This window comes from Neomonachus schauinslandi, chromosome 5 (assembly GCF_002201575.2).
Source record: "Neomonachus schauinslandi chromosome 5, ASM220157v2, whole genome shotgun sequence".
NCBI lineage: Eukaryota > Metazoa > Chordata > Mammalia > Carnivora > Phocidae > Neomonachus > Neomonachus schauinslandi.
Genome location: NC_058407.1, coordinates 57,693,670 through 57,718,374, shown reverse-complemented (window position 1 = coordinate 57,718,374; position 24,705 = coordinate 57,693,670). Strand labels below are relative to the sequence as shown.

General features: G+C 39.9%; 1 protein-coding gene across 1 annotated transcript in view; it reads right to left on the bottom strand.

Moving 5' to 3' along the window:
• Window positions 1-10,961: 10,961 nt before the first annotated feature.
• The window catches only part of PTGES3 (prostaglandin E synthase 3), a 25,316-nt gene continuing 11,572 nt past the window's right edge, over window positions 10,962-24,705 (bottom strand). The window contains exons 2-8 of the mRNA XM_021687264.2: window positions 16,838-16,951; window positions 16,621-16,690; window positions 16,028-16,126; window positions 15,180-15,269; window positions 13,012-13,074; window positions 12,146-12,170; window positions 10,962-11,858 (exon numbers count right to left, since the gene is read on the bottom strand). Coding sequence (XP_021542939.1) covers window positions 11,839-11,858; window positions 12,146-12,170; window positions 13,012-13,074; window positions 15,180-15,269; window positions 16,028-16,126; window positions 16,621-16,690; window positions 16,838-16,951 — 481 coding nt within the window. The 3' untranslated portion in view covers window positions 10,962-11,838. The remainder of the gene's footprint in view (window positions 11,859-12,145; window positions 12,171-13,011; window positions 13,075-15,179; window positions 15,270-16,027; window positions 16,127-16,620; window positions 16,691-16,837; window positions 16,952-24,705) is intronic.

Genomic DNA, 24,705 nt, shown 5'->3' with positions numbered 1-24,705 from the left:
TACAGGCAGTTCCTGATGTCAGGAATCCGGACAATCTGTATCACTTAAAACTGTACAATGTAAGAAACTAATGTAACCTAGTCATTTAACAGATGTGTGCCAGGCATTGAGGAAACAAAACATAATTAAGACTTAGGACCTCCCTTTATTTTATTATTTTTTCTAAAGTAGTCCCCACGCCCAGTGTGGGGCTTGAACTCACGACCCTGAGATCAGGAGTCGGATGGTCTACGGACCTAGCTACGCAGGTGCCTCAGGACCTCCCTTTTAAAGACAGAAAACAATGCAGTAAAGTGTGATGGATCCTGATTAGTACAGGGTAAAGTGGGTGCAGAAAGGAGGAGGGGATAAATTTGAATCACCTAGAGATGTAGGGGAATTGTCTCAAAGTGGAGGACATGGATATACCTGTTGTGAAACCGAGTAGAAATTCCTAGGGTAAAGTAGGAAGACTATTCCAAGCGCACGTTGGCATGACCGTATGTTCCTTTTGTTTAACTGTAGGTGAGGAAGGTTGGAGGTGAAGGAAAAAAAGAGAAGGGGTAAAGAGATTAGCAGGAGCCAGATCTCAGGGCTTTGGATGAAGTGGAGAGTGGGCTAAGGTAGGTGTGTGGAAATGTTCCTTGAGTATGGAAATCAGAAAAACCAGGGCATCCTTTTCTGTAGTATTGATTTTATTCAAAGCTATTTGGGGGTGGGTTGGAGAGACCCTTAATCTATTAGAACAAACATGGCTATATAGAGTTCATCATGGCCCTACCTCCCCAGACTTTCTCTCACCAGCTCCCATAGGTTCTCATCTTTCTACATGATTGTGAAAAAGTTTCATTTGGCATGTTAGAGCTGTCAAAGAATTAAAAGAGAAAACAGGAAGAGAAGGTTAAGTTTGGGGGTGCCTATGGTAATCTTGCCGAATAATTAGAGGGAAAGAACCTGAGAAAACAGCAATATGTATGGAGCAGATAGAGAAAAATGAAACAGCAAAGGAAGCAGCAGAGGAATAAGGCCAAAGACCATGATGTGAAGAATCAGGAAAGAGAGGGGCACCTGGGTGGTTGAGTTAAGCAGCCGACTCTTGATTTCAGCTCAGGTCATGATATCAGGATCCTGGGATCAAGCCCCACATCGGATCGGTGCTCAGCCAGGGAGTCTGCTTGTGGATTCTCTCTCCTCCCTCTGCCCCTCCCTCCTCTGCTCAAGCTTGCTCTATCTCTAAAATGAAACAAATCTGGGGCGCCTGGGTGGCTCAGTTGGTTAAGCGACTGCCTTCGGCTCAGGTCATGATCCTGGAGTCCCAGGATCGAGTCCCGCATCGGGCTCCCTGCTCGGCAGGGAGTCTGCTTCTCCCTCTGACCCTCCTCCCTCTCATGCTCTCTGTCTCTCATTCTCTCTGTCTCAAGTAAATAAATAAAATCTTTTTTTTTTTTTTCTTTTTTAAAGATTTTATTTATTTATTTGAGACAGAGAGTGAGAGGGAGGAGGGTCAGAGGGAGAAGCAGACTCCCCGCCGAGCAGGGAGCCCGATGCGGGACTCGATCCCGGGACTCCAGGATCATGACCTGAGCCGAAGGCAGTCGCCCAACCAACTGAGCCACCCAGGCGCCCCAATAAATAAAATCTTTAAAAAAAATAAATAAAATAAAATGAAACAAATCTTAAAAAAAAAAAAGAGAGGCACCTGGGTGGCACAGTTGGTTGGGCATCCAACTCTTGATTTCAGCTCAGGTCCTGGTGTCAGTCTTGAGACCAAGCCCCGTGTCAGGCTCCGCACTCAGCGGGGAGTCTGCTGGAGATTCTTTCTCTCCCTCTCCCCCTTCCCCCTCCCCCAGCTCTCTTTCTAATAAATCTTAAAAAAAACAAAACAAAACAAAAAACAGGAAAGAGAATATTAAGGAGAAAGTGGTCAACAGCATCAATCACATAGATATCCTATAAAATAAGGGCTGGGGGTACCTGGGTGGCTCAGTCGTTAAACATCTGCCTTTGGCTCAGGTCATGGTCCCAGAGTCGTGGGATGGAGCCCCACGTCAGGCTCTCTGCTGGCGGGAAGCCTGCTTCTCCCTCTCCCACTCCCCCTGCTTGTGTTCCCTCTCTCGCTGTGTCTCTGTCAAATAACTAAAAATCTTAAAAAAAAATAATAAGGGGGGCACCTGGGTGGCTCAGTTGGTTAAGCGACTGCCTTCGGCTCAGGTCATGATCCTGGAGTCCCTGGATCGAGTCCCGCATCGGGCTCCCTGCTTGGCGGGGAGCCTGCTTCTGCCTCTGACCCTCCCCCCTCTCATGTGCTCTCTCTCTCTCATTCTCTCTGTCTCAAATAAATAAATAAAATCTTAAAAAAAAAAAAATAATAAGGGCTGAAAAGTTTGGCAACTAGGAATTCATTCCATGGCAAAGGTGGGTCAAAGATAATTTCAGTGGGCTGCATCGTAAGACACGATACACATTTTTGATTTATGATCCATGTGCTTTCCATTACGCTGGGCAGCATCCCAGTTATTAGGGTCCTATATATTTTACTAGCCTCCCTCAATTATTAGAGTTGAAGTTTCTGTAGATAGGCCAAGATGCCCCTCAGAGTATTTATTGTCACTGGAGCCAGAGTGTCTAGGTTAAAATCGGTTTTGCTACTTACTAGATGTCATTGGGAAGTTAAATTGTTACTTTGCTCACCTATAAAAGAGATAATAAAATGGGAATAATCTCATAGGGTTGTTTTGAGACTTAAGATTAATAATAATGAAAGAAGTATTTAGAACAATCCCTGGCACATAATTAGTATTTTTGCTTACTGTTGACTTAGTGTTAAGATCCTTTGGTTTTGTATCACCAACTTTGGTCTTGGCAAAATTTTATTAACCATCAAACATTTATTGGTACACTAACTAAACCCAGGTGTCAAAGATTTTCATAAATTCCAGGCTCATTACCTCTTGAAATGTATCACACATTTCTTTGTCCTCTTAGCAGATTATCAAGTAATTTAACTTTTTCTTGGACATTTGGGTTATCATTAAACATCTTTGAATCACATTCCAATTCTAAATACTTTGTGTTATTAAGGTAGATGAGCTGTTTCTCCATTATGCTCAATTCTGTGAACTTATTTTTGCTGTCAATGATTGCCCTCAGCAACTTTATGTCCTATTCTGAAATTAGAGAATCTGCTAAATTTGTAAATACTACTAAAATAAAAGTAAACAAACTTGATTAGCTTGGAATAAGGTAGGCCTTTCTGAACAAACAGTGTCATCTATTTTAGAGTTCTGATATGTTTTGGTCCTATTTCATGTTTCTTGATTCCCAGATAGCCCAAGGTAAATATTTTATGTGAAATACAAGCTACTTTTCATGGGACAGTAGTAACCACAAAGACCAAATCTGGCTTCTTACCTGAAATTAATTCCAAATGACTACATAATTTATGACTGAAAACCTTACTCATTGTAAGGTCAAAACTGGATTTTCTAACTCCTTATTTTACTGCTTTCCACAGTGGCCATGCCCCACATTCTTCCAGTACTTTGGTATTGACTATAATGTCTTTGTCTCTACATTTCTTACTATCATTTTGGGTGATTTCAAATTCATGAAAATAACCCATTCAATACTATAGTTTCAGAGTTCTTTAACTTCTTAATTCCAATTAGTTTTACATTCACATTTCACTTAAGCATGTTAACTCCTCAGTCATTCCCAAATTTTATCGTTAAAAGTTCTATCTCAGGGGCGCCTGGGTGGCTCAGTTGGTTAAGCGGCTGCCTTCGGCTCAGGTCATGATCCCGGAGTCCCGGGATCGAGTCCCGCATCGGGCTCCAGTCCCGCATCGGGCTCCCTGCTCGGCGGGGAGTCTGCTTCTCCCTCTAACCCTACCCCTCTTGCGCTCTCTCTCTCTCTTTCAAAGAAATAAATAAAATCTTAAAAAAAAAAAATTTCTATCTCAGAAATCCAATATTCTCTTGTAAGACAATTTTGGTTTTTGTTTCTTTACACAATACATGAATATATTCTAGATACACAGGATAAGAATAAATCCTTTCACCAGTACCACTACCCCAAAGTCTCACTCCTTCTCAGAAATAACCACTAAAAGTTTTATTTATACCCCATTCACTTTTTAAGATTTTATTTATTTGACAGAGAGAGAGACAGTGAGAGAGGGAACACAAGCAGGGGGAGTGGGAGAGGGAGAAGGAGGCTTCCCGCAGAGCAGGGAGCCCGATGTGGGGCTCGATCCCAGGACCCTGGGATTATGACCTGTGCCGAAGGCAGATGCCCAATGACTGAGCCACCCAGGCGCCCCCCGCCCGATTCACTTTCTATCCATTCCATATACAGAGACCATATATATGCCCCTGCACCTTTTTTAAACCTCAGTGGAAGCATACTACAGAAAACTTAAGTTTTCTTTTTTCCAAATTTATTTTTTTTTAGTAATCACAACATCCAACATGGGGCTCGAACTTACAACCCCAAGACTGAGTCACATGCTCTCCCGACTCAAGCCAGCCAGGCGCCCTAGTACATTTACTTTATTGATGATGACTGTACGTTATGCCCTAAGAGCATGTAATTTATTTTTTTTTAAAGACTTTGACAGAGAGAGCACAAGCAGAAGGAATGAGAGAGGGAGAAGCAGTTTCCCCGCTGAGTAGAGAGCCCAATGCGGGGCTCGATCCCAGGACCCTGGGTTAACGACCCGAGCCAAAGGCAGATGCTCAACCAACTGAGCCACCCAGGAACCCCAAGAATCCAAGAATGTGTAATTTATTTGACCCCATTAAAGGTCCATTTGGATTGTTTCAAATGGCTGTTACATGCAATAATGAATTAAAAAAATCTTGTACACATATTTGTGTACACTAATACTTCTTTCATAGATTCCAAGAAATGTTGGCTTAAATTGTTCATTTAAACGAGATTCTGCTGAATGGTCTAAAACCATCTTGCTAATTTACCAGGTTCCCAGAATCCTTACCAAAATTTTTAAAAATGTGGCTAATTGGGGCGCCTGGGTGGCTCAGTTGGTTAAGCGACTGCCTTCGGCTCAGGTCATGATCCTGGAGTCCCAGGATCGAGTCCCGCATCGGGCTGCCTGCTCAGCAGGGAGCCTGCTTCTCCCTCTGACCCTCCCCCCTCTCATGCTCTCTCTCTCTCTCATTCTCTCTCAAATAAATAAATAAAATCTTTAAAAAAAATGTGGCTAATATTACATGAATGAAATTACTTCACTGATTGAATTTGCATTTCCCTGATTTCTACTAAGCTGGAACTTTCATGTTTATTGGCCAGTTATATTTCTTCAGATTACCTGTTCCTATCTTTTGCCCATTATTTTTCCTCTTGGCTTGTCATGATTAAGTGCTCTTCAAATACTTTTTAATGTTGTTATATATTTTTTAGTACATTACTTATCCTTTAACCTAATAGCATTTTTTTTTTTTTTACTCCATGCCCTGCACGGAGCCCAGCCCAGGGCTTGAACTTGTGACCCTGAGATCAAGACCTGAGCTGAGATCAAGAATTGGATGCTCAGGGTGCCCGGGTGGCTCAGTCAGTTAAGCGTCTGCCTTCAGCTCAGGTCATGATCCCCAGGTCCTGGGATCAAGCCCTGCATTGGGCTCCCTGCTCAGTGGGGAGTCTCCTTCTCCCTCTCCCTCTGCCCCTCCCGCCCCGCTCGTGCTCACTCTCTCTCAAATACTTTATATATAAAAAAAAAGTTGAATGCTCAACCGACTGAGCCGCCGAAGTGCCCCCTAATAGCATTTTTTGACCTATGTTATTTTTTTTTAAGACTTTAAGTATTACTACACCCAATGTGAGGCTCAAACTTACAACTCTGAGATCAAGAGTCACATGCTCTACCAACTGAGCCAGCCAGGTGCCCTGACCTGTTAATGTTTGTCAGATTCATTAACTTTTCCTTTGTAGCTTCTAGATTTTATGACAGGAAGGAATTCCCCATAGCATTAGGTAAGAATTTGATTAATAAATTGTTTCAATGAATGGGCCAGGAACAATCTGCATCATAATCACCTAAATCTACTCTAGCCATTATGATAACCACTAGCCACATGGGGTTAAATTTAGAAAAATTAAGGGCGCCTGGGTGGCTCAGGTCATGATCCTGGGGTCCTGGGATCGAGCCCCACATCGGGCTCCCTGCTCCGCAGGAAGCCTGCTTCTCCCTCTCCCACTCCCCCTGCTTGTGTTCCCTCTCTCGCTGTGTCTCTCTCTGTCAAATAAATAAATAAATCTTTAAAAAATAAAAAAAATAAATTTAGAAAAATTAAGTAAAAATTCAGTATGCCAGTCACATTATCCACATGTCAGATTCTCAGTAACTGTGTGGCTAGTGGCTACTCAGACAATAAAGATGTAGAACATTTCCTTCGTCAAAAAGTCACACTGGGGCGCCTGGATGGCTCCGTTGGTTGGGCGACTGCCTTCGGCTCAGGTCATGATCCTGGAGTCCCTGGATCGAGTCCCGCGTCGGGCTCCCTGCTCGGCGGGGAGTCTGCTTCTCCCTCTGACCCTCCCAACCCTCCCCCCTCTCATGTGCTCTCTCTCTCGGTCTCTCTCTCTCAAATAAATAAATAAAATCTTAAAAAAAAAAAAAGTCACACTGGACTGAGCTGATCTGCAGCACGGATTCAGAATCTGCATTTTAGATCTAAAACAGTCATTCTCAAGCTTAAGAGGTCTTAAAACAGATCACTAGCCTCTACCCTCCCATTTCTGACCCAGTAGGCTCATTTGGGGGCCTAGAATTTGTATTTTTTTTTTTTTTTTTTAAGATTTTGAGAGAGAGAATACAAGCGGCAGGGGGGCAGAGGGAGAGGGACAAGCAGACACCCCACTGAGCAGGGAACCTGATGCAGGGCTTGATCCCATGACCCCGAGATCACGGCCTGAGGCACTTAACCAATTAAGCCACCCAGACACCGCCAGAATTTGTATTTGTAACAAGTTCCTAGGGGAGATGGATGCTAAGTCCAAAGACTACACTTCAGAAATCACTTATCTCAAGTATCAGTTAAGTGAAAATTCCTGGTCCCTGCATAGACCTACTAAAGCCTATCTAGCATTGGGACCTAGGAATCCACATTATCACAAAGCCCCATGATTTTGATATGTCAAGAACCACTGGGTTCGGGCGCCTGGGTGGCTCAGTTGGTTAGGCGACTGCCTTCAGCTCGGGTCATGGTCCCAGGGTCCTGGGATCGAGTCCCGCCTCGGGCTCCCTGCTCTGCGGGGAGCCTGCTTCTCCCTCTCCCACTCCCCCTGCTTGTGTTCCCTCTCTCGCTGTGTCTCTCTGTCAAATAAATAAATAAAATCTTAAAAAAAAAAAAAAAAAGAACCACTGGGTTCAAGATGAACCACAGGGATACAGAAAGAAGGATCAAACTAGAGCTGTGGGGCTTAACTACTTTTGAGAAGAAAGAAGGAACAATGGTTGGGGTGCCTGGCTGGCTCAGTCAGTTGGGTGTGCAACTCTTGATCTCAGGGTTGTGAGTTCGAGTTCCAGGTTGGGTGCAGAGATTACTTAAAAATAAAATCTTGGGGGGCGCCTGGGTGGCTCAGTTGGTTAAGCGACTGCCTTCGGCTCAGGTCATGATCCTGGAGTCCCGGGACTGAGTCCCGCATCGGGTTCCCTGCTCGGCAGGGAGTCTGCCTCTCCCTCTGACCCTCCTCCCTCTCATGCTCTCTGTGTCTCATTCTGTCTCAAATAAATAAATAAAATCTTAAAAAAATAAATAAAAAATAAAATCTTGGGGGCGCCTGTGTGGCTCAGTTGTTAAGCGTCTGCCTTCGGCTCAGGTCATGATCCCAGGGTCCTGGGATCGAGGCCCGCGTCGGGCTCCCTGCTCAGCGGGAAGCCAGCTTCTCCCTCTCCCACCCGCCCCCGCTTGTGTTCCCTCTTCCGCTGTCTCTGTCAAATAAAAAATCTTAAGAAAAAATAAAATAATCTTGGGGCGCCCAAGTGACACAGCTGGTTGAACGTCCAACTCTTGGTTTTGGCTCGGGTCATGATCTCGGGTTCGTGAGTTCAAGCCCTGTGTCTGGCTTCGCAGCTGAGCTCGGAGTCTGCTTTAGATTCTCTCTCCCTCTCTCTTTGCCCCTCCCACTCGTTCTCTCTCAAATAAATCTTAATAAAGTATTTTTAAAAAGAACAATGGTTGAGGGACAAATATACTCAACAAGGCTGTTATCGTTGTAGTGGAAGAAGCTTTAGTTCTCTCACTTCTGAACTTGTGATAATTTCAACACATAGCCATGGAAATGGGATGCTAAATGGAGTATGGAAATGAAAATCACTGGATTTGAGGCTAAAAAAATTTAGGTTAAAGTTCTGGATAGGTTCTTCACATAAACAATGAAATTATCCAGACTGAAAACAGAACTTGTAAACAAGTGACATGATTTGGTTTTCACTTTAGAAAACACTGCTAAGAGCAAAGAAGACTGGCGGTATCTTAAATGAATTGTCATCATACTCTATTTGACCAGCTATGTATCTCTGGAAATCTTTCTCCAGGTCCCACTGCCAGTGCGTAAGTTTACTTTTATTTATTTAAGATTTTATTTATTTGACAGAGAGAGAGAGACAGCGAGAGAGGGAACACAAGTAGGGGGAGTGGGAAAGGGAGAAGCAGGCTTCCGGCCAAGCAGGGAGACTGATGCGGGGCTTGATCCCAGGACCCTGAGATCATGACCAGAGCTGAAGTCAGTCGTTTAACCAACTGAGCCACCCAGGTGCCCCAGTTTACCTTCATTTTTAACATTTGAATTACCGCATTAACTTGTTTCCTTATCTCTAGACCCACTCACAAAACATTACCCATGCTATTTCTGAAATATATTCATTCAACAATTATTTACTGAGCTTCTACCACATGTCAGGTGCTGTCCTAACAAGTGGAGATTCAGTGGTGATATACAATGTCCCTCACTCTTCTGGGAGAAACAGACCTCCAACAATAATCAAGTGTGGTTAATGTCTAAATTTCAGATGTACAGGCCTGAAAAGCATAAAGTAGGATAAAATAACTTAGGGAGATAGAGCAGGCCTCAGACAAGGTGTCTGCCTCCCCTTTTTTTACTGGCCTTTATGTTCTCATGCTTATTAGTGTAACGCTTGGTGAGCCATCAGTAACAGCAGCATTATTTGAGATTAGCATGCAGATTAAGTTCATTATCACTTGTTTCTTATCAAAAGAATTCCCACCAAACAGAATTAAAACCAGCTCGAACTAAATTGGTAGATAAAACCTTCATGCAATTATAGCAACTAACTGCCTTCCTTCCCTTCCTTGGAGGTGACTTTACAGTTTAGGAAGTTGCATATAAGCACCTTTATCACCACGTATCAAATGGACAAACTATGAGAACAGATGCTATTCAAACTTAAAATTTACTCAAGTGATCCTCTCCCCAGTAATTCTCTTTAAAGCAATAATTACAATTCAGATTTGAGATAACAAGGACAAATATTTCTCAAGTTCTGGGCTACTGATGCCGTACACAAGGCTTGGTACCTGACTCAGCAATAAGGGTTAATGAAATCCTCCTCTTCAAGTGTTTGAACACAAAATAAATTTAATTAAATTTAGAAAATCTTAGGAGACACAGGATGCAATCAGAAATCCATCAAGCTATACTTTATTGCTATAGCTTAATGGCTGGCGATAAAACCAATGAACCCTTAATGAATCTTTAACTTCTAGAACTGATTGACAGAAATAGCTTTGCCAGAGAACTACACTAAAAATGTAGTTAACTTTTAAAAACTTTACCCTTAAGCTAAGTACTACACTTATCAATCATACTAATGCCTTTGGTATGCTCCAAAGGAGACCAAGTTTTGTTTTGTTTTTGTTTTTGGTGCAAAAAGGTGGTTTTATTAAAGCACGGGGACGGGACCTGTGGGCAGAAAGAACTGCTGCCCAAAGGAGACCAAGTTTAAAACAATAATTAAAAAAAAACTACAGGGGCGCCTGGGTGGCTCAGTCGTTAAGCGTCTGCCTTCGGCTCAGGTCATGATCCCAGGGTCCTGGGATCGAGCCCCGCATCAGGCTCCCTGCTCGGCGGGAAGCCTGCTTCTCCCTCTCCCCCTGCTTGTGTTCCCTCTCTCGCTGTGTCTCTATCAAATAAATAAATAAAATCTTAAAAAAAAAAAAAAAAAACTACAGAAGTTCAAACATACCTTTCAATGTGAAAAAGTCTAGGACTTTGAAGAAACTGCATTCCTTAACAAAACCAGAACCCATGTTATACTTCTATAACATAATAAAACAGAGTCAAATGCCAAGTGTTATGCTCAAGGCCTCCTGGACAGATTTTCTAGTTGTAGCATTTCAAGAAAATGCTTTTGAGTATCACTCTGAACAGTCATGTACTTAACAGGGGAAGGGAAAAAGGTTGTGTTTTCCTTAGAAATCACCATAATGCCCTATGCAAACCTATTATAGCACACTTCCCATCTCTCAAGTTTTTGTCCAATCTTCGTCCCCTGTGCCTAACCTATGACTCCCTGCGCACAGCAAGTACCTGAAGGATTGTCTTTATATCCCCAGCACTTAATACTGCCTGTAACACAGGTCCTTAATGTCGGACATAAAGAAACACTGAAATAGGAAGCATTTCTATGCTATGACAAATACACAGAAGTTAGAGGGAATAAAAACTGCCAAAATGCAGAAGCTCAAAGATTTACAGGAGGACAACACATTTAGTTTTATTTCAATCAAATCACAACACTTTCTTTTCCAACTGCTGCAAAGTGCATCTACAATTTGCTATTACAGATCCACTTTTAAAAGGTTTCCTGACATTACAGCAAGCCTTTTTTCCCCAAAGGAATACACCCAAATTCTTCCTCAAGTAAAATAAAAACTCCATTCCAGTAAATGGTAATACATGAAATTACAGTAAACCAGACACTTAAAAGGACAGCCAAAAAAGTCTTCCAACAGTTTATTAGAAAGAATGTAGACATTAAAAAAAAAAAAAATCCCACTGTCATGAACATAAATTGAGGTTTTCAGCCTGGGACAAGCTGAATCAAAAAAAGAAATAAAAAATCCAATAGTGTATTAACATTTTTTTTTTCCACTCATTTGCCATACTGACAGTGCAAATACAATTTGGTCTAAATGTACAGACTCTCAAGCAACAATGTACAGCCTTTCTTCGTCCTCCATGCTAAGAGATGTAAAAGTTTAAGGGTCAAACAATACCAAATGTACAGGCTTCAAAAACCACCTAAGTTAGGGCATTCACTAGTTTTAGCTAAGATACATCTGGAACACTGACAAGTGATCACTTACAATAATGTGAAGTAAATTTCTTGAAAAATAAGAACTTTAGTGGAATAATCCTGGAGGATATACCAGAGAACAACAAGTTACCAAGTTTAAGGTATCAACCAATTTGTTTCATCAGCCACTTTGAGTCCATTTTCTAAAATCTAAAATTTAGTTTTCTTCTAAGCCAAGAGCTTCCTATCATGTCAGTATCTATGTTATGAAGTAAAGGAGACTGAGGTGAAATGTTTTTATTTATCACAACTGCTGTATCAATTGCCTAGGACCTCAACAGCATCATGGAAGTCTGGGAAAAGTTCATGCATAAGGTTATTGCCTTAGCTGACTTAAAATTGCCCCATACAATGGTACATATCAACCCTTAGTGAAGCCTTTAAAAAAACAAGTTGAAAAATGGGTTAAAGGAGGCAAATACAGCATCTGCCTTTAGAGCTATCAACTCAAGAATTCTCTCAATTATGAAATCTTGCAGAGAAGTTACTTTTCTTTCTCAAAATCCGGTGGACAACATTCTTTACTCCAGATCTGGCATTTCTGAAAGATTTAAAAAAGATTAGTATGAAGTACAAGGGAACAATCTATCAACTTCCAAGTTTTATTAAAAAAAAAAAAGTCAACAGTAGTTAGTTTCATAGGGAACTGTCTTTTTTAATGTAAATTTTGAATCATTTAAATTTATGCTTTGGCTATCTTATTAGAGGCCGTGAAGAAATAATTTTTCTCCCAAGAACTGTAAAGAAGTTAACATCTCTATTTTGAGAGTTTGTGGTCTTTGATGTGAAATATCACTGTGTAAACATCCTTTTTACAAATATACTTACTTTCATCATCACTGTCTTGTGAATCCTGCAGAAGAAAGAATTTTAAAGTTACCAAGCTGATCAAACATTACTCTGCTAACTGAACAGTTTGCCTTAAAAACCTGAAGCACTGTACTTTTATTAAAGTAGCAAAGATATGTGGTTATATCAAGCTTATGAATTTAATCACTGGACTTAAGAACAAGTTTACTTAAGATGAACAGACATATAGCTGAGGATCTACCTCCCTGTAAGGTGTGTGACTTTTGATTGGTGCTCATCCTTTAAATCCCTTCCTATCAACCTGATTGAAACTTGGTATAAAATGGTTTCTCTTGGCATTCAATGGAAGAGGAAAACGGCTCACTGTGAAAACCACTGGACTGACAGAAGACAATGAATTCCAATCCTAGCTGTTGAATTGTCTAAGTATTTTTCAAACTGTACTGAACAACTTTCTTGAAGATGTTAGCAGGATGCCAGCGGGTGGAATGTTGAGAAAGTTATCCAGTTTATCCTTAAGGATTCATAACGTCCATCTATTCACTCTATGGTTTCTGACCAATCCTACTGCAAAACCCGTTTAACTTAGTCAAAATAATCCCTAAACTAACTCTTAATTGAGTAAGGCATATGATGTCTCTATGCAGTGATTCTCTTTGAGATCTGGTCCCTTTAAGAATGGTCCATGGGACACCTGTCCCTAGCAGATACCTATCCTTCAAAAATGAGCACATTTCAAAAATTGCTTTTCCCTGTATTTCTTAGAGAAAAAAAAAACCAACAAGAAGTGGCAAAAAAAGCAATCCTGAATCTATATAAAACAACCTATAAATACATTGTTTCTTACTATTTAAGTAAACAGAGAAAAGAATTTAGAGACTTACATCATCTGCTCCATCTACTTCTGGTAAATCTACATCCTCATCACCACCCATGTTGTTCATCATCTATTTGAAGTGTAAAAATTAGTTTTAAAAATGATGTTAAATTAAGCCCTAGTTATTAGGTTGCAAGCTCCAGAATAAACCTTAAGTCCACAGATTTCCACCAATAAAAAAAGCAAAACAAATGTTAAGTACCTTCCTTTCTGGAAAAGGTAGATTATATAGGTAATTACATAAAATCCTGACAACTTGTAGGAAGACTATGTTCTCACTGAAGAAAAGTGAAGTTATTAAAACTTATCCAGCAAGATATTTATGTAGGATGTAGAAATTAAACACCGAAATCCTGAATAGTGCTTACCTCTGGTGCCTAAAGAAAAGAATGGGATTCATTTGTAGTTGTAAAGCTTTGTATCTTAAGCTAAGTGGCATGTGTATTATAGTATTCTCATTATAGTTTTAAATACTGTGAAGAACCAATAAATGACTTAAAGACCTTCAGGATGATTAGGTTGTATAAAAGGCCTGAATGCTAAATCAAAGACTAAAGAGCAATAACATGTTAAAAACAGAAAATATACATAATTCTTGAAATAAAAGGTACATACTATGGAGAATAATACCTTTGTATTATATTATTATAATACCTTTGTATATGTAAATACTCTTGTATACTCACAATACATTGGGACTAACAACAGAATATACTTACATGAAGTACTAATTTCTTATCTTTAGTTTCTGATCATAAAGCAAGCAGTTAATTACTTAAAAAGGTACAAATAACCAAACTAATTTATTAATAAGACTGGGAGGGACTTATGTCCCCAAGCTACAACTTTTCTGTAAATTTTTTAAAATTTAAAATATTCACATATATGGTTACATATATAACTTTATAAACAAAAATTTAAAACTTCCAAAATCTATGCTTACCTGCACTTTAGAGTTAGAAGAGGCCTTTAAAAGATACCTAACTATAAAATTGCTCAGTATAAAAGTTCTGGGCAACCTAGTGTTGAATAATATGAGTAACTAGTAAAGAGATTCCCTACAGCACTGTTGAACAATTTGGTTAAATTTCTTTGAGCAGGAAAAATGCTCAAAATGTGCTAAGCATAATGCTAACTGTTGAGGATACAATGGCAAAAGAGAACGAACTGAATACATTCAAGAACTATTAAGGAAGTAAAACAAAAAAAACAGAACAAAAGATAGCTGTTAATGCTATACTGGATACAGACAGTAAAAGAACAGTGTTAAGCTGTGTCATGCACAGCTAGGTAAAATGGTGGCACCAATTACTACAGGTAAGGAATAGAAACAGCATAGTTGAAGAGAATCTTCATATTGTCCCTTTCCCTCTAATTTGAAATCAAGGTGCCGGAACCATGTGAGGAGATGTTGACTAAGCAGTTGCATACATAACTATTTACTACTTTTTAGCTCTTAGTTTTCAAAGAAGAAATATAAACAAAATCTAGTCAATTAAAACTTCAAATTGCCATGAAATGGATTTCATCTTCAAACTCAGAACCTAATATTCTTTTTCTAATCAGCTTTACTGCTGTACATTTATTTCATAAGGCTTATTCTACCTCAAGGGAGATCAATGATTTTTCCCTTTGGCCATCGCAATGTGAATCTGGATAACATCTTGGAAAAATAGGCTTACTTAACTCCTTTCCTTGGGGGGGGGGGGGAATCCTTTCCTTGATTTTGCAAACTAAGACATCCTTACACACCACTCATTATGCACATCTCACTACCATTTTTGTGTTTAAAGGTTTATATTCATATTACACGGCTCTAAAATGCAAACCTATCCATGCTCCTAAAAAAAATCAGTTTCAATGTAAGAATAAGAACTAGCTACAAAACAAACCAACCAACACCCCCCCCAAGCTATATTGCATTGATAATACGGTTTATTTTTTGTCTGTATGCATCAACTTTAGAACTTACCACTAATTTTTTTTTTTAATTATAAAAGAATGTTAAACTTCAGGATTTAATGACCACTGTTAAGATCTTACTTTGTTTTGCTGCAGAATGACCTTTAAAGTAAAGTAATTCAGGTCTTAAATACCACTAGGTGCTTTAAAACCAAATTAAATTCACATAGAAATGTACTGAGAGGTGGCAAAATGCATTTAACAAGAACTTACCTCAGAGAAACGATCAAAATTAGACATGTCTTCATCTGAATCATCTTCCCAGTCTTTCCAATTATTGAAGTCCACACTAAGCCAATTAAGCTATAGATAATACAAACATCACCCCATGATTAGGTTAACTTAACCTTACAGGTATGTACCTTAAAACTATCTTTTTGGAACTGTGGGTTCATACTAGTACGGCATGGAATTAACATACAAAAAAAGAATAGAAAAATCAGAATGAAGTCAAATGCAGTAGTAATAGTCAAGACAGTCTCACAAAACTTCTTTCACAGTTGTTAAACAATCCTAGTTTAAAGAAAAAAAACAAAAAAAACCCACAAACACAAAAACAGGGGCACCTGAGTGGCTCAGTCAGTTAAACCTCTGACTCTTGATTTTGGCTCAGGTCTTGACCTCACAGTTGTGAGATCAAGCCCCTCCCTGGACTCCACACTAGACGTGGAGCCTACCTAAAAAATAATAAATGATGATGATGATGATAATAAAACAAAATTCATTCATTGGTAGGAACTATTCTCAGATGCAACTGATTTTTGTAGCACTAAAATATGCTCCCATATGATACATAAGAAACTTATAAAGCCTTCTAAGAAAAATGTGCCTCTTGAATTCAGCAAAAGATTCTGCATCAATTAGTGACTGACTTTGTTCTGACCACCTTTGGTTTTAAGTTAAAACTAATAAAACCCAAAGAAGGAAAAAACATAGAACAAAAGACTTTAATAACATGTAACTATGAAACAGAAACATTATATTCCTCATGCCAATGTGTCTTTTATTATTTAAAATAAAAATGTTAAACTTTCCCTCCCAAAAAAAGGAAAGAAACATACCTTTGCCCTTTCTTTTGTTAACCTTGGCCATGACTGGCCAGATTCGCCTTTTCGTAAACAACATAAAATTGATCTGTCCGTTCTTTTATGCTTGGAATCCTAAAAACAAAAACAAAAGCACTATCACACCATTTCTCTCTCCAATATCACTACAGAATAGAAAGTAGCTTGTCATTCTTCAACTCTCATTTCTTTTCCCTACATTTTCTCTAAACTCAAAGAAACATCCCTTAGAGTACTAAAAATTTCATTAGCTATCAAAATTGCAAAGAGCTTTTCCCTCCCTGCACAAGGTGAATAAAATAAAACCTTAAAAAAATTAACTAAATATGATACAATCATAGAATAAAGATTCTATAAAGTTAGATTAAGGCAAGCCTCAAGAATACTGCCCTAAGTCCAAACAGTGATAGCAAGAACAAAGAGTATACAGAGAAGTAGTTCTAAGAGGAAAATATCACAAAAATATAAATATGCCTAGTTAGCCTCTGAACTGTTAAGAAAAACAATTACTTCTTACTGCTAAAAAGAGTACTTTATGTATGTCCATTTCCTCAGATTTAAATTGGAATTAAAGCATCAAGACTACTTACATTTGGATCAATACAGTGAAAAAGATCAATTTCATTTAAATGTTTAAAATTATCACTTCCTCCAAGACAACTGTGTAAAAAAAAAAAAAAAAATATGAGCCTCTTCAGAGGGATAAATATTAGTAATAACTTCAGTGAAAACACAAAACAAGCAAGCCAAAGTTAGTCAGTTGTCTAATACAAGCTTTTTACCCAACGATGTAAAATGGTAATTTACCTGAACGTAAGTTTGGATTTTTCAAAATTTACATTAACATCTTTACTGTCTTCGACACAAAATTCAATGAAGACGTAGTCCCTTCGATCGTACCACTTTGCAGAAGCAGGCTGCCTACAAAGAGATAAAATTAGACAAAATTAAGCTGGAATTCATTAACTGAGTATTTACATAACCTCCAAAGTATGGCTAATATAAGTACACCTCCGCTCAAACACTGATCATTTTGAGGCAGTTTATTATTATTATTAAATGGGCTCCAGGCGCATGGAGCCCAATGCAGAGCTTGAACTCACAACCCTTAAGATCAAGACCTGAGCTGAGATTAAGAGTCAGACACTTGACCAACTGAGCCAGGCGCCCCTTGAGGCAGTTTATTATAATTTCAAATACATCTTTACTCTTAACAGCTGCATTTCAAGTTAACATGGTGATACTGATTTCACAACAGGAAAGAATTCAAAAATGAAACAATGTTCAATAGGGTTAACCATTAGGAAGCCCTGTCAAAATTTATGTGCCACTCCCTTAGAGCCTTGCTCCTAAATGTCAACTTCACAGAATTAAGAAATCATACAGAACTAATCCACTGTCAATTTGAAATGCAGTATTAGGGATGCCTGGGTGGCTCAGTTGGTTAAGCGTCTGCCTTTGTCTCAGGTCATGGTGCTCCATCCCAGGGTCCTGGGATGGAGTCCTGCACTGGGCTCCTTGCTCAGTGGGGAGCCTGCTTCTCCCTCTGCCTGCCGCTGCCCCCAGCTTGTGATCGCTTGCTCACTCTGAAAAAAAAATAAAAATAAAAATAAAATCTTAAAAAAAAAAAAAAAGAAACACAGTATTAAACATTTCTACTTACAATGCTAGGAACTAGGGGGAGGGTAGGGGAGATGATGGTAGAACTGATAGTGTTGTTTTGTCTTTTTTTAGATTTTTTTTTTTTATTTATTTGCGAGAGAGACAATGAGAGACAGAGAGCATGAGAGGGAGGAGGGTCAGAGGGAGAAGCAGACTCCCTGCTGAGGAGGGAGCCTGATGTGGGACTCGATCCCGGGACTCCAGGATCATGACCTGAGCCAAAGGCAGTCGCTTAACCAACTGAGCCACCCAGGCGCCCCAAACTGATAGTGTTTTTTAAGAAGTTCTCGTCTGTAGCTTATTTCTGACTATTATCAAAAAACCATTTTTTTTGAACAATTTTCCTAACAAACTTTTATGATTCTAAATAATGACATTAAAGAATTAAGTTTTACAGTCTTATCTTCTACTCTATCTACACATGTATCTGACAGACACTATACTAGAATGAGCCTGGACTATTTGCTTTTTCCTTATTATTCTTCTGCTCCTGTCTCCTGCAATATACCTGTCTTCTTCATGGTGTCAGCCACCTAGAGCTCTACCCATCCATTAAAATTATGTTTTAGAATATGGTTAAAAACTACTAAAAGCAAATGCAGTCAAATATAGCTGATAAAGATTATTTTCTCTCTTTTTTTTTTTTTGAGATCAAGACCTGAGCTGAGATCAAGAGTTGGACGCTTAACCAACTGAGCCACCCAGGTGCCCTGTTTCTTTAAAACTGTTCTTTATGGGGTGCCTGGCTGGCTTAGTCGGTAGAGCATGCACCTCTTGATCTTGGGAGTTGTAGGTTTGAGTCCCACGTTGGGTGTAGAGATTACTTAAAAATATAATCTTTAAGAAAATTCTTAAATATCCTCATATGCATAAAAATTCCTAGAATTCACACACATACACACCCCAACAGGATTTGCCTCTACAGAATGAACCAGAAAGACAATGAGGGAAAGCAAGCAGAACCACATTATTCTCAATGGGTTCACTTATTTTCTAAAAATAAGCATGTTCTGCACTGATAATGTAAAAATTAAAATAACTGGCTATACAGGAATTTTTGTATTCTTTGAACTGTTCTGTAAACCTAAAAATTAAAAAGTTCATTAGCGTTATGTTCCGGCACTACTCATAAACTCAAATGAAAGGAATTTTGTTTCCAAGCTCTGCAATTCCCAACCCTAAAGAGTAGCAGTTTAAAGTCCCTCCTATAAACAAAAAGTTGCAGCCTAGTGCTCATCAGCATTTTTATACAACTGTTAAATTTGACTCGTTATATTCCACTCTGGGATATTGATATCAGATCTAAAGTAGGTAAACAATTATGGATGGCAGTTTTCAAATACCAGCAAATCAGCAAGGGTAAAAGCTATTTCTTTAGGCATCTATCAATAGATTAAAAAAAAAAAAGATTTTTACATGCCTCTGAAGAAAAGTCTAACCAAACTTCTGCTATTAATATGGCTAACAAACAAGTTAGGAGTTTTATGAATAGGTCACAATAGGTCATACATTATTTTTAGCTCATTTTCTTACCAAAATGGTGTTCTCAATGTGGTAAAACATGTTGGTCTGTAACTGAAAATATTTGGTAACTTAACAGATAATTAAAACTTTAAATAGTTTTAGGTTTATAGATTTTCAAATTGAAATGACCATATAGTCCTATGTTTAAAAAGTGCTCATAATAACTATCTGGACAAAGAATACCACAGTGCCAAAATACTATTTCCAACTAAAGGAACCTGGTTTCCTACAAAGAAATGGCTGACCTCAGTCCTGAGGTGGGAAATACAGATGAGGTTGGGACATCTTGTGCAAATGAAGCTATTAAAAACCATGAGGTCAGTCAAAACCAGAGGCAACAATAAGGGTCTCCCCACGTTGGCCAATGACAATTCTAGACCACCAAAAGATGCTACAACAGCTCCAATTCTCTACAAATTAGCAGTTAAAGATAAAGAATTAGGCATTTTTTCCTTCTTTCCTTTTATTCATGGTAACTGAATAGGACCAGTTCATGAAGGAAACTTCTTTGCAGAATTTCAGCTTTGGAGTGGAATAAAATGAGGAAAGAGGGGGAGTGTGTCACCATTTTGCAACCCTTAAACTGATTTGGCAGTGATCAACAATGGATGAAACCATTAAAAATTATTAGATGACCAACTGATCAAGAACTTATGATCCATCTTAGAAAAGTAGGACAACCAAACATAAACCTCCCAATTTCATGCAACATGATATACTCTGGAGTAAACTTAATGCCAGTCTACAAAAAATATGAGAAAAAGAAACCACTCAAATGATACCACGAGGAAGTGAGAAATCCAGAATACTGTTAAATCAAGGCTATAAAGAAGAGGAGGGACTGCCTCTTAAAAGAAACCTTAAGAGAGGTGCCTGGGTGGCACAGTCAGTTAGGCATCCAACTCTGGCTTCAGCTCAGGTGGTGATCTCAGAGTCATGAGATCCAGCCACGAGCGGGGCTCTGCACTCAATGAGGAGCCTAAGACTCTCTGTCTCCAACCCCCACCCCCGCCCACTCTCTCTCTCAAATAAATAAAAAAGAAAAAAAAAATCTAAGAGTTATCAAACATGTACAATTGGTGACCCTAGGCTGTATCTCCATCCCAACCTAAACATAAAAAAGAGATTACTGAAACTGTGAAGATGTGAATACGGACAGGGTATTAGATAATATGAAAATCATTGTTAATTTTGTTAGGCATGAAAAGAATTGTTTTTATGAAAAAAAAAATGTCCATTCAAGATGAAAACTTAAGTATATGGGGTTTGCTTTAAAAGACTTGAGGGGGGGCGCCTGGGTGGCTCAGTCGTTAAGAGTCTGCCTTCGGCTCAGGTCATGATCCCAGGGTCCTGGGATCAAGCCCCACATCGGGCTCCCTGCTCTGCGGGAAGCCTGCTTCTCCCTCTTCCACTCCCCTTGCTTGTGTTCCCTCCCTCGCGCTCTCTCTGTCAAATAAATAAATATCTTAAAAAAAAAAAAAAAGACCTCAGGGGATGAGTGCCTGGGTGGCTCAGTCGGTTAAGCCTCTGCCTTCAGCTCAGGTCATGATCTCCAGGTCCTAGGATTGAGCCCTGCCTCAGGCTCCCTGCTCAGCAGGGAGTCTCCTTCTCCTTATCGCTCTGCCCCCGCAACCCCCAACCCCGTGCTCTCCCTTAAATAAATTTAAAAAATCTTTCGAAATAAGTAAATAAACAAATGGCTTCAGCAGGGGCACCTGGGCGGCTCAGTCAGTTGAGTGTCTGACTTCAGCTCAAGTAATGAATCTTGGGGTCCTGGGATTGAGACCTGCATCAGGCTCTGCACTCAGCAGGGAGTCTGTTTCTCTCTATCCTTTCCCCTGCTCGTATGCGTGCTCTCTCTCCGTCTCTCAAATAGGTGAACTCTTTTAAATAAATAAATAAAAATAAAAGACTTCAGGAAAGGAAAAAAGGGGTAAATAAAGCAATGTGGCAAAGGCCTGCTAAGCACTCTAGATGACAGGTAGATGGGGAATTATGTTCACTGTACTTTTTAAAAAGTGTTATTAAATGATTCTGGCAGGGAATACTTTCTTCCTTTGGTGTAACCCAGTCTAATTTTGAAACTGTGTTATACTTCGTTAATGAAAAGATTCTATTCCCAATACATTTTACAAATAGTATTTCAATAAACTAGGGTAAATGCTTTTGTAGCCAAACTTAGATTGTGTTTACCTTGTAAAAGTTGCATGTTAAGAGCCTATAGTAAGACTCTAATAGAGAAGGGGCACACTAATTGTGACATGGTTATTACAACAGCTATATAAAAAACCAACTAGTGTATTAGCTCTTCAGTTTGTTCATACTGAGACCACTGGAACCAGAGAATCTTTTTTCTTTCCTCAAATTCACATTAAGTTATCTAGAGTTTAGATCACTGTTATGAGTTGAACTGTATCCCCCACAAATTCATATGTTGAAATCCTAAACGTCCAGACTTCAAAATGAGAATGTATTTGGAGAGAGGATCTTTAAAATGAAGTCTTAGGGTGGGCCATAACTCAACATGACTGGTGTCCTTACAAAACATTAGGACACAGAGGGAAGGCCCTGTGAAGATACAGGAGAGAGCCATCTACAAGCCAAGGAGAAAGGCCTCAGAAGAAACCAACCCTGCTGACGCCTTGATCTCAGACTAACACCCTCCAGAATTGTGAGGAAATAAATTTCTGTTTAAGTCACCCCATCTCTGGTACTTTGTTATAGCAGCTCTAGTGAGCAAATACAATCATTTTCCAAATAACAAAATTAAATGATCCAAACCAAGGGTTGGTTCAGGAACCAAAAATGGTTTATATATATATATATATTTTTTAAAGATTTTATTTATTTTTTGACAGAGAGAGACACAGTGAGAGAGGGAACACAAGCAAGGGGAGTGGAAGAGGGAGAAGCAGGCTTCCCGCGGAGCAAGGAGCGCGATGCGGGGCTCGATCCCAGGAGCCTGGGATCATGACCTGAGCCGAAGGCAGACACTTAATGACTGAGCCACCCAGGTGCCCCTGGTTTTTATTTTTTTTTAAGATTTTATTTATTTATCCAACAGAGAGATAGAAGAGCACAAGCAGAGGGAATGGCAGAGGCAGACTTCCCGCTGAGCAGGGAGCCCGATGCGGGACTCGATCCCAGGACCCTGGGATCATGACCTGAGCCGAAGGCAGACGCCCAACCATCTGAGCCACCCAGGCGCCCCCTGGTTTTTATATTTTTAAAGAGTTCTAAAAACAAGCATGTGGGACAGAGATATCTATGGCTTGCAAAGCTTAATGTTTATTAGGTAATCCTGATGTAAACCATCAAAAATACAAGAGGTGACCCTATACTTAACCCTAAACCAGTAATAAACTCATATATTCACTCATGGGAACTCAATTGCTTGTGAAATCCCACTTGACTTATCACATTTCTTTTTTCTATTAACCAAAAGAGAAGCTGGTTTAGCTTTAATTCTAGCTCCTAATTTATACTGGATTTATCTCTAGCCTTACACTAACATTGGCAAAATTCATAACCACTATGCAAGTAAGTCAGTTCACATTAATAGTAAATACCTATAGAAGTAAATGAAAACTTTTCTTTTACCTCTGCATATGCTATGTCAATAATCCATTACCTAAAACAAAACTGAAAGCCCCCACAGTGGGACATTCCGTGCTCTTTTTTTTTTTTTTTTAAGATTTCATTTATTTATTTGACAGAGAGACACACAGTGAGAGAGGGAACACAAGCAGGGGGAGTGGGAGAGGGAGAAGCAGGCTTCCCACAGAGCAGGGAGCCCAATAAGGGACTTGATCCCAGGGCCCTGGGATCATGACCTGAGCCAAAGGCAGACGCTTAACCACTGAGCCACCCAGGCGCCCCCACTCCGTGCTCTTCTGACAAGAGCTTCCAAGCTCAACATTAGGGCCAGGTCGGTTCAAACAACTAAGTTTTGCAGAACCTGAAATTCGTTTTGAGTAAAACTTCTTAGTTTGTCTTAAAAAGACAGAGTGGAAACCATTATTTGTTCCCCAATACCATTCTTAATATGCTAGAATCTGGTGATTTTTAATTCAAATTTGTAGAGAACTACAAACACCCTTCACTTTAAAAAAATGAATGTACAGGGGATGCCTGGGGTGGCTCAGCTGGTTAAGGGTTTGCCTCTGGCTTAGGTCATAATCTCAGGATCCTAAGATCAAGCCCCACACTCAGCAGGGAGCCTGCTTCTCCCTCTCCCTGCTGCTCGCCCTGCTTGTGCTCTGTCAAATAAATAAAATCTTAAAAAAAAAAAAAAAAAAAAAGGGCGCCTGGGTGGCTCAGTTGGTTAAGCGACTGCCTTTGGCTCAGGTCATGATCCTGGAGTCCTGGGATCGAGTCCCACATCGGGCTCCCGGCTCAGCGGGGAGTCTGCTTCTCCCTCTCCCGCTCCCCCCTCTTGTGCTCTCTCTCATTCTTCTCTCAAATGAATGAATAAAATCTTTAAAAAAAAAAAAAAAAAAGGAGAGGATCTGAGGATCCACCAGTGCAATGATCTGAATGCATCCCCCTGAAATGTTTATGTTGAAATCCTAAAGCCCAGTGTGGTAATAATAGAAGGGAAGACATTTGGAAGGTGCTTAGGTCACGAGGATAGAGCCCTCATGAATGAGATTAATGCCTTACAAAAAGAGGCCCCAGAGAGATCCCCACCCCCCCTTTCCCTGCTGTGAGGACACAGGAAGAAGCTATGAGCCAGGGAGTGGGTTCCAGCACCAGAAGATGACCCTGCTGGTGCCTTTATCCTGGGACTTCCAGTCCCCAGAATGGTAAAGCAATAAATTTCTGTTTATAAACTACCCAGTCTGTGATATTTTGTTAGAGCAGTCCAAACAGACTAGACCACCAGCAAAGCTAAATGGAAAAAATCTGCTAAGGAACATTTCTCAAACACTGCAATTCTTTTGATAGTTTACTATGTGCAAGGCATACTGAATTATAAGACAATTAAAACACCTCGAGGGGCACCTGGGTGGCTCAGTCGTTAGGCGTCTGCCTTTGGCTCGGGTCATGATCCCAGGGTCCTGGGATCGAGTCCCGCATTGGGCTCCCTGCTCAGTGGGGAGCCTACTTCTCCCTCTCCCTCCTCCTGACACTCTCCTGGCTTGTGCTCTGTCAAATAAATAAATAAAATCTTTAAAAGCAAAACAAAACAAAAACCACTTCAAGACTTTTGTGAATTGGAAAAACAGACATACCTAACTTGGGGTAAGTTCATAAAGCTGAAGGTTGAAAACCATGTTAGAGGGGCGCCTGGGTGGCTCAGCTGGTTAAGCGACTGCCTTCGGCTCAGGTCATGATCCTGGAGTCCCTGGACAGAGTCCCGCTTCGGGCTCCCTGCTCGGCAGGGAGTCTGCTTCTCTCTCTAACCCTCCCCCCTCTCATGTGCTCTCTCTTTCATTCTCTCTCTCTCAAATAAATAAAATCTTAAAAAAAAAAAAAAAAACAAGGGC